This window comes from Meriones unguiculatus, chromosome 18 (assembly GCF_030254825.1).
Source record: "Meriones unguiculatus strain TT.TT164.6M chromosome 18, Bangor_MerUng_6.1, whole genome shotgun sequence".
Lineage (NCBI taxonomy): Eukaryota > Metazoa > Chordata > Mammalia > Rodentia > Muridae > Meriones > Meriones unguiculatus.
The window spans coordinates 38,986,752-38,999,123 of record NC_083365.1 but is presented as its reverse complement, the minus strand read 5'-3'; the positions used below and the strand labels follow the sequence as shown (position 1 = coordinate 38,999,123).

At 49.8% G+C, this 12,372-nt stretch overlaps 1 protein-coding gene across 1 annotated transcript; it reads right to left on the bottom strand.

Annotated features, from left to right (window-relative positions):
* Positions 1-619: 619 nt before the first annotated feature.
* On the bottom strand, positions 620-3,194 carry Fjx1 (four-jointed box kinase 1). Its single transcript, XM_021629138.2, has one exon. It carries the CDS (start codon positions 2,891-2,893, stop codon positions 1,532-1,534), a length of 1,362 nt encoding a protein of 453 aa, XP_021484813.1. The 5' UTR covers positions 2,894-3,194; the 3' UTR covers positions 620-1,531.
* Positions 3,195-12,372: the final 9,178 nt, after the last annotated feature.

Sequence of the window (12,372 nt, the reverse complement as noted above, 5' to 3'; positions counted from 1 at the left end):
AGAGGACACGGAGTCACTACCTCATAGCAGCCCAACCTCCACCACAGCAGAGGAGCCCAGATGCTGGAGATTACGACCTCTTGAGTGCAGTGGAATGCATGCCAGACTAAAAGGCAGGAATAATTTATAACACCCTCTACCTGTTTGCAATATGTGCTCGGCTTATTATCTGCACGCGTTGTGTTGCACGGTAATTACAGTGTTGGAAACAACCTGCAGCACGTGACCGCTGCGGTTAAGTTTAAGAGGGGGGCATCTGTCATGTTCCAGTCCGCACATCTGGCTCCATCATATCTACCACATGATTAATACAGGAACAGATTACAATGAAACCCTTTCGTATCAGTTTTATTTGCTAGGAAATGGAGCACTTTTCTTTCATCTCTCCCTAGTCCCTTTTCTCCCCTTCTAGGCTGAACTCAAATTTCCAGTCCTGGGGTTCATCTGAGTGAAGACAGAGAACCTGCCTTGGCCTTTGTTCAGTTCTCCAGCCACAACCACGAAGGGTGTGGGTCTGCATCCTTTGTTTTCAAAAGCACACCCGCTAGCCAGAGAAAACCGAACCTTTACTCCACAAGTAGAGGAGATCAGGAACCTCAATCAGATCAAACCACAGGAATTAAATTCTAAATTTTAAACTCCCTTTTATTGAAATATAAGTTTGTTTAGTCTATTTACACCACAATTTATGCACATATATACATAGAAGGCAAATTCTGTCAAATAAAAAAGTTTTTTTTCCTACTAAAAAATTAAAATAAAAACAAAGTAAAGTGCATGAAACTTTTTTTTTTTTCTTCTGGTGAACATTATCATTGTCAACATTTTGGTCAGCTGGGAGAAGCAGGAGGAAATTCATTACTGACTGCATACAACTAGTCCTGAATTCATAGCCTTCAGGCCAAAATGACAGGAGTTCAGGAATGGTTCAGACAAATTGCCAGGGTCGGTAGGGCTCCCAGGGGCGGGGGAGTGTTGCTCTCTTTGTCCTATCCAGAGCTGTCCCTCAGAACGGAGCAGTTATCTCAGCATCGCGGCGCTGGAACAAAGGGAGAACACAGGAAGGGGCTCCACCAACCCGTGTCACCGCCCACTCTGGGGCCACTGGCGCTGTGTTTGGTAGGAAAAGCGGGATCAGTTCAAGGGCTCAAACGGAAGTTTTCCTTTTTTGGAAGGGGTGTGTGTGTTGGGGGGTGGGGGGAGCGACAAGAATGGACTGCATCTCCCATAGAGACTGCCTTTCGGGGGCCAAACCCCAGCAGCCAGTTTCTTCGGATCCAATCTCCACACAAGCACAGAAAAGAATCCTTTTTTTATATATATATATATATAAGCTAGGTGGAGGGAATGTTAACACTTCTCGCCTCGGTGAGTTTGCCCTTCCAGAACTCGGAAAGGAAACAGCCTGGCACGAAAAGAAAGGGGGCAAGTGGGTAAGACACAAGTTTTAGACAGCTTCGCGATCAGGCCACTGGGTGGGCGTTGGCTTGTTGTTCCCAGCCAGTGGCGGAGAAGGCAGCCCCAACCCTCCTCACTCATATCCCAGTCCCTCTCTTCCACGGAGTGCTAGTAAGTCCCCGGGCCGGCGGCCGTACTTGGCCTTGCAGTGCAAAATGTGCTTGGCGAGGAAGTCAAGGCGGCGCTGTAGCAGCCGAGCGTGGGGGTCTGCGAGCTCCGCCAGCTCCGGGAAACGCGGTTCGTGGCGACTGTAGAGGCGCAGCAGCCGGGCCGCCGCGTCCTGACCCCGGTGCAGCTCCAAGACGCGCCTGGCCGTCCGCTCCCGGAACACACACACCGACTGTAAGAGCGGCTCGTTATACTTGTCCCACATGCCGGCCACCCGATAGCCGTGCACCAAGCCCGCCTCATTGTCCAGAAAGACCAACGCCCCTCCCGGTCCCCGGTGCAGGTTGCTCGTGGCGCGGTGCATAACGCGCGGGTCCCACTGCAAGCTGAAGAGGTTGCTTACGAGCCGGTCGAAGTTGGCCGTCAGGTAATCGAAGAGGATCAGATCGGTCCACTGTACCAGGTCCACCAGCTCTGCCCGGCTGAGGTTGGTCAGCTCGCCCCCGGCGTCGCGCAGGGGCCGCAGACGGCCGTCCTCCGATCGCCAGGGCTCGGGCACCACCACATCGGTGAGGTTAGGCAGCCAGCGCGTCAGGCTCACCACGCTGCCCTCGGTCCAGTGCGCCGTGCGCAGCTCGTCCTGCACCTGCGCCCACTGCGCGCCCCGAGCCTCCACCCGAGCCAGCGCCAGCGGCGGCACGTGGCGCTGGAGGCCCAGCAGGCGCGCAAGGTAGTAGGACAGGGCCTCGCCTTGGATCTGCTCCGGGTTGATGCCGTAGCGCACGCAGGCACGGGTGCCGTCGGCAAAGCGGGCGAGGCGGTTGGAGCTGCGTCCGCAGCCGCCGCGATCCAGGGCCACCACCCGGGCGCCCCGCGCCACTTCCAGCCAGGCTGCTGCCTGGGCTTCGGAGAAGCCCCGGGGCACCTGCTCCTCCAGGCCGTGGCTCCAGAAGACGCCCCCCTGCACCGCCGTGCGCTCCGCCCGCTCGGGCAGCTTGGCCGGCACGTGCTGTCCGCGATGGTCCGGGTGCCTCCCGGGCGGGTTATCCGCACCCGCCGCCAGGGTGAGAAGCGCCCGGAAAGTTTTCAGGGAGCCGCCGCCGCGGGCGTCCCACGCTAGGGGCGGGGGCAGTGGGAAGCGCGGCTCGGGCGCCGGGCCGTCACTCTGGGTCGGAGGCCGGGGGAGTCGATCTCCGGGCGATCGGGAGGCTGGCAGCTCGGTCCGTGGAGGCAGGAGCCTTCCCCAAAGCGTCAGCAGGGAGCCCAACGCCAGCAGCCAGAGCCCCGCGGCGGCGGCGGCGGCGGCGCCCCGCATCCTCCGCCCCATGCTCCTGCCGGCGCGCCGGTGCCACCACCGCCGCTTCAAGCCAAGCCCGGGCGCCCGGGTGCGGGCGGCGAGGCGGGCCCGGCTGCTGGCTGGCTCCGGGGCTTCGGGTACCGGAGCCCCATCGCGGCTGCGGAGCGCTGCGGGGCTCTGGCCGGAGCTCTGCCCGGGCGCTGGGAACTCGCCTGGCCGTGGCTTCCCAGCTGCTTTTGTATTTCGCTGTGAGACCCTCCGGCGGGCGCGATTCACAGGCGCCCGGACCACGTGGGAGCGAGGGGGATCCCCCTCCCCCTCCTCTGCCTCCTCTCCCCGCCCCCCACTCCCCCGCCCCTTCCCTTCCTCTTCCCCTTAAAGCGGCAACCGATTCTTCCAGGAGCAAGAGGTGGCCCCAGGATCTGTCCGGGACTTCGGGGCGGGGAGGGAGCCTGGCTGGCAGCGCCCGTGCGGGGGCGTCGGAGCGGGAGGGGCAGAGAGCAAATCTAGGGCCTGAAGGTAGCCCCGTGCAGGGCTTTGGTTGGGCTGGGATGGTCGCCTAGTCCTCTCGCTTGGACTGTAGGTATCTGATCTCCCGAAAACTTCCGACTGGCCCCTACCACAGTCCAGGCACTGCCTGGCAAGGGTCGGGGCGGGTCCCTTTGCAACCTCATTTGGTGTGATTCACGCTGCCTTATGCAAATTCCCGGGAATATGTCCAGTCCTAGAGGATGTGACTCCGGCGGGGTGAGGAACCATCTGTAGCCAATGACTTTGAACCCACAACCCCTCTCCAGGGCAAGCTTCCTGGTATGGATCATTGCAGGGTTGAGAGCAATGATAATTGACCTCTGTGACTTTTCCCGGGGATTCTCCTGGTCACAAGCCACTTGATTTTCCCCTTTTCAAGAAAGTTCAATATACAGAAAAAGCGATATATAGACAGATATAAGCATTTATTGCCAACATTCTCGATTTGTTTTCAAGTTATCATTTAGTCACTTTATTTCCAATTACATTTTTTCACCCACACAAAGGAAAATAAACAATTAGCTTACTAGTTTAGTGTAAAGAAAAAAGGAATAGTAGGAAGGGGGACAGTGAAGGAAAACCAAACCAAAACAAAAACCCACCCATAAAAACCAATGCATCTTCCTCAAGATCTTCTTGGGTTCAATCCTACCAGAAAAAAATCACTTGAAAACAAACTGGATTTTCCCTTCCCTTCTCATATCCCACATCCCAAACTGGAGATTCAGTCTCGAGATTGAGGCTGCGAGCGTTCAGTCCTCCTGAGAGCCGGCTTGGCACTGCTGGCGAGCAGCCCCAGGACCTTTGTGCAAGCTAGTCAGGGTCTCTGCCAGCTACTCCCTCAACCCCACAGCCCGAGTTTAGAATCAGTTCCTTTCGCCTTGTGGTTCTTTCTTCTCTTTATGTTGCTCTGCTCGGGACACATGAGAGGTTTCAGCTGTGCTACATCCGCCTGCACTGTGTATATTTATTCTGGAGTTATAGGATAGACAACGTAGTGTTTGTCACAGAGTAGAGACCTTAGCCTCCTGAAACATTACTGACCCCGCACTGACCCAAGACTTTCCTTCCCATTGGTGCGGTGAGCCGTGTGCTGGTTGAAGTGTGGGGTCTTTCTTGAATGTGTTCCCAACCACAGGGCTTTTAATAACTCTTATCTGATAAAAGGATTACACTGCCTCCCATATGGATTCAGCACAATATATTAATTCATTAAAAAGTCTTTTTTCCCCTTGCTTTGTGCAAGCTCCTCCCTTCTCTTTCCCTAGAGAGCAGGAACCATCTCTTAACAAATTTTTATTTCGTTTGCCAGATGATATAGTATATTACATGAAATGAATTTCATTTTTGTCTTTTGGTTTAACTTCTGGTTGTGTGTATTTTTTTTTTTCTTGCTGCGTTAGGTTCAGTGTGGGCAAACTGTAAGCAAGATCTCCACCTTGTGGCCATAATCAGAACATCCTGTAATTAGAGAACTACATTTTATAGTATATGATTAAGTTAAACTTGGAATACTAAATGCCACTGTGGGCCAAGTTATGTCGTGAAGGCAATGGGGCAATTCAAAGTGCTCGGTGCTCGTATTTTAGCAGAAGCTTAGCCGAAGCTAAAATAGCTAAAAAGGCTATCTTAGCAGAAGCTGTGACTGTGTAGCTCCTAATGCTCCATCATGGTGAACTTCGTGAGTCTCTCTCTCTTATTGTTTAATAGTGGCCAGGGCACAAAGCCTGGCCCTTACTGAGTATTCAGCGACAATTCGATGATGAACCTGGAATGCGATGAAATGCTGCAAGTAGCATTATGGAGTTTGTTGGTTTCTTTAAATATCCTGCTGTTACGTGACACAAAGAAACTTTTCTCTGAAGTTCTTAAAAGGAAAGAAAAAAAATACTGGAGAGGCCTCTGTATAATGAATGTGAAGGAAGCAAGCACGTAATTATTAGTTGGGGGAAGCTGACTTTAAAGCCAGCCATCCCAAATTCCAGACTCTTGCTATCCTGTTAAGGGTACTGGTGAAACTGAGGCTTGAAGAACCAGGCTAAGATTTCCTATCTCAGATGATGAGTGCACTTTATTTTTGAGCCTCGGGACTTAACTTAGCCCCAGGACTTAGCATATTGTTTACCAAAACAGGATATATGAGTAAAAGCATTAACTGTTAAAATGCAGAATTGCAGAAAACCAGAGGAATGAGCTAGCAAAAGCAAGCACACACAAATACGGCCCGTAGAGGGGAATGCAGTTTGATTGGCAATGACATTTGATCATTTTAGGCAGTGTTAACAGACCTGCTTCTGTTTCCCTGTTAGCTGATAACCCTCCTAGCTTCTTAGCTTTGATGCCCGAAGACATCATCCCTGCTTTCCCTGAGTCTCTGTGGCAGGGAAACATCATCTGTCTTGACCTCCGGCAGCTGCTTAGGGAAGAGGTGCCACACATCTATCCCCAAATAGGAACATATTTTCTCTTTTAAGACTTCCTTAATATTCCTTGAGCTTACACCTCCAATATATTCAAAGTTGCCTGCAGTCCTGTGTGAACAATGATCAGTCTCGTAGAACTGCACTTTCTGGGCAACAAAGAAGAGGTGAGTGAGCACTGGGAGCCGAGAACGAGGCTTGAAGTTGGAAGACTTTCTGAGTCTGGCTTTTCCATTTTCTGGCTTGTTCCTTGGGCTAGTTTTTATCTTCCCTGCATTTCAATTTCTCAGCTTGAGAAATGAGGATAATAAATCGCACCTAACTTACAGGTTGTTATGCAGCTCAAGTGAAATATTAACGGTAACCATAACAACAGCATTAGCAGGCACTTATTGAGTCCTCACTTATGGGTGTGATGTGGGACTCAGCTCAGCATGGGCTTTATTAACCCATGTAGCCCTCTCAACAAATATTATCACTGTCCTCCGTTGGAGAGATGGCAAAACAGAAGCATAGCCAGAAGTTTACTGGCCTGATGTCACACGGCTGCCAAGTTACAGAGCTGAGGTTCCACTTGTGTATTGTCAATGGCGAATGCCTGCAAAATGATCGCATTAAATCAAAGGTTCAACTCAAACTAAGTTTTGCCTTGAAACATTCTTTGGGGTTGCTACTGAGTGAAATGGTGAAGAGTCTCTCTCTGTCGTCCCGCCTTCAATGTGTACCTTAAGCTCTTTCTTTACAGTGGAATCTGCTTCTTTGGTTGCTCTGATGGCAGGCATTCATCATGTGCCTAGCTCCAGTGAACTCACGCTAAAAGCCCAGAGCCTCCAGAAAGCTTCAGGCAACCCACAGTCATTGCTCCCTCTCCACCTGGCTGCCTCCCTTCTGATTTTTGCTGGATTTTCTGCTGAGTTACATACCCCTCCCAAAGACAGAGATACCCAAGTGCACTTTAAAAAAAAATGTTTCTACAAAAGAAAGAGACGAAGCAGAATGTGGTGGTCCCCACCGGTAGATCCCTCTTTCTGGGAGGTGGAAGCAGGATTGTAAGTTTGAGGCCAGCCTGGGCTGCGTGTTGAGACCCTGTCCTAAGAAACCAATATACCCTTTGAGTAACCGTACAAACGGAAGAGAGAGAAAAGAGGATTCTTGACACTCTGATTCTAAAGTGATTCTATGATGTCAGTGTTGGCCAATACTGTTAACCTTGCACAGCTTTCTAACTCTCTCAGCTACAATTACATTATGGGCTGCTATGTACTATCCCCTCTAGGCTTGTGTATTGAATTCGCAACACTAATGCCATTGTATTAGCTTCAGGGGCCTCTGGAAAAAATGACTGGATCATGGGAATAATGTCCTTGTAAAAAGACCCCGTATCTAGTGCTCTTTTGGTCATATGAAGACCCAGTCAGAAAACTGCTCATATGAATCTGTATTCTCATGTACCTTGCTCTTGGGCTCCTCAGTCTTCAGAAGTGTGATAAATCTGATTTGCTTTTTGAGCTACACAGACTATGATACTTTGCTATAACTGGAATCATGGAAAGTAAAAGAACGGATAAGAGGAAATGACTCCAATTACTTGTTCCAGCTAAATCCCATAGCTGTCTCAGGGAACGACAGGGGACAAGACAGTTTTTAAGTGTACTTAACCTGTGTGTCTGAGTGAACCCCACTTCTAAGAATACACAGTATTCCTGAAAAGAAAGACGTGGTGCAAGCCCTTTCAACCCATGCTACCATGTTTGATTCTCTTTATTCCGGGTGGCTCACTTTTGAACCTGTGTTTGAAGAAGGTGTGTATATTCACTGGCTGGAGACCAGTACAGGGAGGGAATAGGCAAGTTAATTTAGCCATACGCGGCACGTATTTGGATCCTATAAAAGATGATGTAAGACTTCTGGGCTGGGCATTCGGGGTCAGGTTTTCCTTTTCTCTACCTTCTGCATCCTATCTGCCATGACTGAGCAGCATCATATACCTCACCACCTAATCGTAGGCCTGGGATCAAGGAGCCAAGGATGATTGACTGACCCCCGTGAAACTGTGAGCGAAAGGAGCTCTCCCAGTCGCTGCTTAAATTCCCTCAGAGACTTTAGTCACAGCCGTGGAAAAGTAGCCAATTCAAGTGGTGTGGTCCGGATATGGATGGAGGTTCTGGACTCTGGGTAGGCTCTTGTAGGGGAAAGGTGACTTAAGTCCGTACTTTTTAGCAGGGGAGAAAGATGGAAAGAAGCAGAGTTCCTGGTTTTCATTTGCCTGAGTTCAGTGGTACATGACTGCTCTCCCCTGGACTTCTGTGGCATTTGAATTCACTCTGAATTGGAATTGCTTGCAGTCGGAGTTCCTATATGCTATGTGCCCTTACAGGAGAGCAGGTGAACTAGAGAGGGGGGCAGACATTTAAACAGCTTAATCACAGATGGTCTGCTGGAGAGGCTGCACTTTTGTTTTTTGGGAGCATGCGCGCCACAGCCAGGCTGCCCCATCTAAGGAAAATCACCTTACGTCTCTGGGCCTGTTAACTCATCTGTGAAGAGAGGATGTTTCATTTCTGTATAGACGGGATTTTGCCTTCCACAGTTAGTAATTGCTCAATAAGTTTGTATTGTGTGCTAGATCACAGTCTTGGGACTTTCTTTAGAAAGAACATTGGAGCACAGAACAGGGAACAACTGATCCTGCCAGGGAAGTCCAGGAAGGCTTCCCTGAGGAAGCAGATCTTAGGATGGGTCTTGGAGGGCGTGTTAGGACTATTAAGTCCCAGTCTGAGGAGTAAAGGGCCACAGAAAAATCATCAGGTGAGTGCAGTGGCCAGGTACCTACGAGCGCATTGCTGCACCTTTTAGCTCCTCCATTTCTTCATCCTGAAAGCATTTGAGTGAATGAATTTGTTGAGTCCTCTTCTGATGAATGAATCAAGTGCTAAGCCCCTCCCTAGATGGAGAAGTTTGGGATGAGAACTTCACCACCACTCCTGGACGGTCTGTCTCAACCCACCCTGAAGAATGTACCTAACAAACATTTTCTGCTGGAAATAGAGCTCTCCTCAGCTTTGTTGATTTTGACCCTTCCGGCTGCCCAGAGTTTTACCCAGTGCTCAATTAGCGATTCTGCACCTCTCCAGCTTCCCCAGGCCTATGTCTCATCACTCACAGAGACACGGAAGCTTAATTAAGCTTGTAAAGCTTTCTGATTTCCTCCCATGAAAGGTGGCCCATGAGTACCAGGTTTTATTTTGGCGGCTCCTGCCAAGTGTTATTATAAATAGGACTTAGGGCTATGTGGCTGAGCTCTTAGGGTGATAATGTGTCAAGACCAATCGAGGCTGCGGAGAGCAGAGATATTATCATAATGGTTCCATCATCTGCGGTGGGTGTTAATGGAAGTGGACGTGAAAGGGAAAAGGAAGTACTGCAGGCAACAGAGCCGGGATGGCGGCAACTGCCAGTGAAATATCGCAGCTCCTGGGATCTCCATCATAATCATTAACTCTATTAGCCTCGGAGCTATCCTTCTGCCATCTCTCCCAGATCAGGCTTGGCTCAAATAAAAAATGGATGCTTTAACTCCAAATGAAAATATATTCCTTTGCTGCCTTTTAAAATCCATTTATGTTAAAATGATGGCCAGCAGGTAAGTAATTTATAACTGGGGGCTCACTGCAGTGCGGGAGACTGTCCTCAGAGTCCCGCTGCAGCTCTAGTGGGAGTATAAGGGACTCTGGACCCAGGGAAGGATGGTGACTCTGGACTGCAAAGCTGCTGGAAGGGAGATGGGAGGACATGTGAGAACCTGAGGATGCTTGCTTGTGGGGGATAGTGAACACAGAGGGGCTTCCTGTTTCCACAAAGAACTGGGCCCATTTTCCTCGGTCATGCAGCCCTAGTTGAGAAGACACCAGCTTCCTCATCTTCAAGCTTTGGCTGAAAATCATTTTGTGCCTCCTGTGGTAATGACAGTTATTGTGACAATGCTATGAGCCAGTTGCCACCTGGAGCTTCTCTGTATCCAAACTCCTAACTGGGCTGGGAAGACCCAAAGACTTTCTGCCCATCTGTAGCGTCCCTCCAGCTGGAGCTTTGTCCCTCAGGTTTGCCTCTTTGCATCCACTTCCTGCATTCAACAAGGGTTTCTTTTCCCCTATTTTATTTTAAATTATTTATTTATTTTTACTTTATGTGCATTGGTGTGGTGTCTGCATTTGTGTCTGTCCACATGTATGAAGGTGTTAGATCTCCTAGAGCTGGAGTTGCAGACAGTTGTGAGCTGCCATGTGGGTGTGGGATTTGAACCAGGGTCCTCTGGAAAAGCAGCTAGTGTTCTTAACAGCTGAGCCATCCCTTCACCCCCTATTTTACTTTTTTAAAAATTGCACTCATGTGTGTGTGTGTGTGTGTGTGTGTGTGCGCGCGTGCGTGCATGCGCCACAGTTGGAGGTAGGAGGACAACTTTTAGGAGTTGGCCCTCTCCTTCCACTAATTGGGTCTCAGGGATTGAATTTGGGTCATCAGGCTTGTTGGCAGACGTCTTTACCTGCTGAGCCACCTCACAGACGTGAAGTTCCATCACCAGCAATTTTCCCTCATGTATCAGCAGTTCAGTGAGTATCCTGGAGCTCTGAGGCGCTCCTCCCTTCATGCTCTCCATCTACCCTCCTCTCTTCCTCTGCTCTCTCCTTTCTTCTCTGTGGAGACAAAGGAGAAATCTCCTTCTCACAGGTAGAACACATTCACATGGTCCACTCCTCCGTCTCAGCTTCAGATCCAGCTTTCTCCAGGTGTAGGCTTGGGGAACTCATGGGAGATGTTTTGGTGAACAAAATTTGATATTTACAGCACGCACACTTCCTGCCAGAAGGATGCCTAGAGTCTTTAACTCCTGCTTCTCATCCCCATTTAATTGATGGGAAATTTGTGGAGCTAGGCTTGGCTTCCAAGACTGCTACTATGGAACAAAGGAGGAACACCCACTACAGTCTGCTGAAAGCCCCAAGTTATTTTAATCACAACATAGTCTGAGCACCCCTGATCCAAAAATCCCAAATTCAAAAGTGCTACAAGGCCCTAAACATGAGTGCAGACATGACATCACAAATGAAAAATTTCACACCTGATCTCCTGTGATGGGTTGCAGTCAAAACACAGGTGCAGTAAGAACATTGTATAAGTTACCTTCAGGCTAAGCACGTGAAGCATATATGAACATGCATAAAGTGAATTTTGTGTTTAGGCTGGGGCGGGGGTGAGTATTCCCATGACATCTCATGATCGATATATGCACGTGTTCCAAAACCCACAGTGTTTAACACCTGAAATATACATTTTGGATAAGGGGTACAGTATGCAGCTTATATGTCATGGATTCTGGAGGCTCAGAAGCTCCTTGGATAGTCAGCAAAGGGGACTCCCCTACTTGGTCCTGGTGCATTGTCTCCTCCAAGATTGTTTGAAGTTGGTGCTTTGCACCCTGAATCTCTCCTCCCGTGTTGAGGGCTGGAGCCCAGGACTACTCACAGGGAGATAGGGTATGAGAAGGGTGGGCTTTAGGATTAATAGCTTATGACAGGGTTCAGAATGGTTGGCAGGGAAAGGGGGTATGGACTGATAGCTGTGAGGATAGCCCCATCTCTGTTTTGGACCCAGATTGATCTTGGCAAGGATGGAGTAGAAGACTGGCTGTCAGATCCCCCGAGGTTCTGACCTCTTCTCCCTGGAGCCAACTCTGAGTTGTCACAGAAAAGGTGTCCTAGTGGGGTTGGGCATGTTTGCTATGACATGGGGACTGGCTTTGGAGTATCTCCAGCTGCCTTTCATCTCTCCAAAGGAAAAAGTAGGAAAGAAAGCCTGGAGGCCATTTCCTGCTGAGATTAGAGACTGGCTGTGGATCTAGGGACAACCGATCTAAGGAACAGCAAAGGCATGGCTGGGGAATTACGGTAGTGGTACATCCGTATAGTTCTCATATGGTATATTCATATGTATTCATATTGAAGAGACGCCAGCCAGCCCAGGCGTGGCCAGCGTAGCTCTGGCAGGCCTTGCCCTTCTCCCCCATCCCCTCTGCTTTGTTAAAAGCCATTAAATTACTTTCCCAAAGCTAGCCCCTAAGGTCTCTTCCCTTATTTGGCCACTTCCTCTTCTTGAGGCCGACTACCAAGGTCCAGCTATCAAAGTATTGAAGTCCAGCAATCAAAAGCCTCCTTTTGGCCACCCTAATTAACATGCCCAATTAGATTTAAACGCCGCATCCTAACAGGGGATTTCCCCTTTTACCCGTATAAGATGCCATTTGCCTATGGGCCGCATCTGTCTCCTCTCTATTCAGAGGCAGTCCTTTATCAACCTCCCCTACCCCCCAACCCCCACCAGGGACAAATATCCCTTCCCTCCTCTTCCTTGTTCCTGTCCCCTTCTCTCTCATTCTCTATCTCCCGTCTTTGTCTCTTATTCCCTGCCCTTTGTCCCTCTGGGGCAAATAAATCTCCTTTGTGCTGAGAACTTGGTCTTGGGGTGTCTTGTGCCAATACCGGTCCCTTTACATATAATTCA

Excerpts from the sequence above, each read along its gene's own strand:
- Fjx1 (XM_021629138.2), bottom strand. The coding sequence starts at position 2,893 with ATGGGGCGGAGGATGCGGGGCGCCGCCGCCGCCGCCGCCGCGGGGCTC.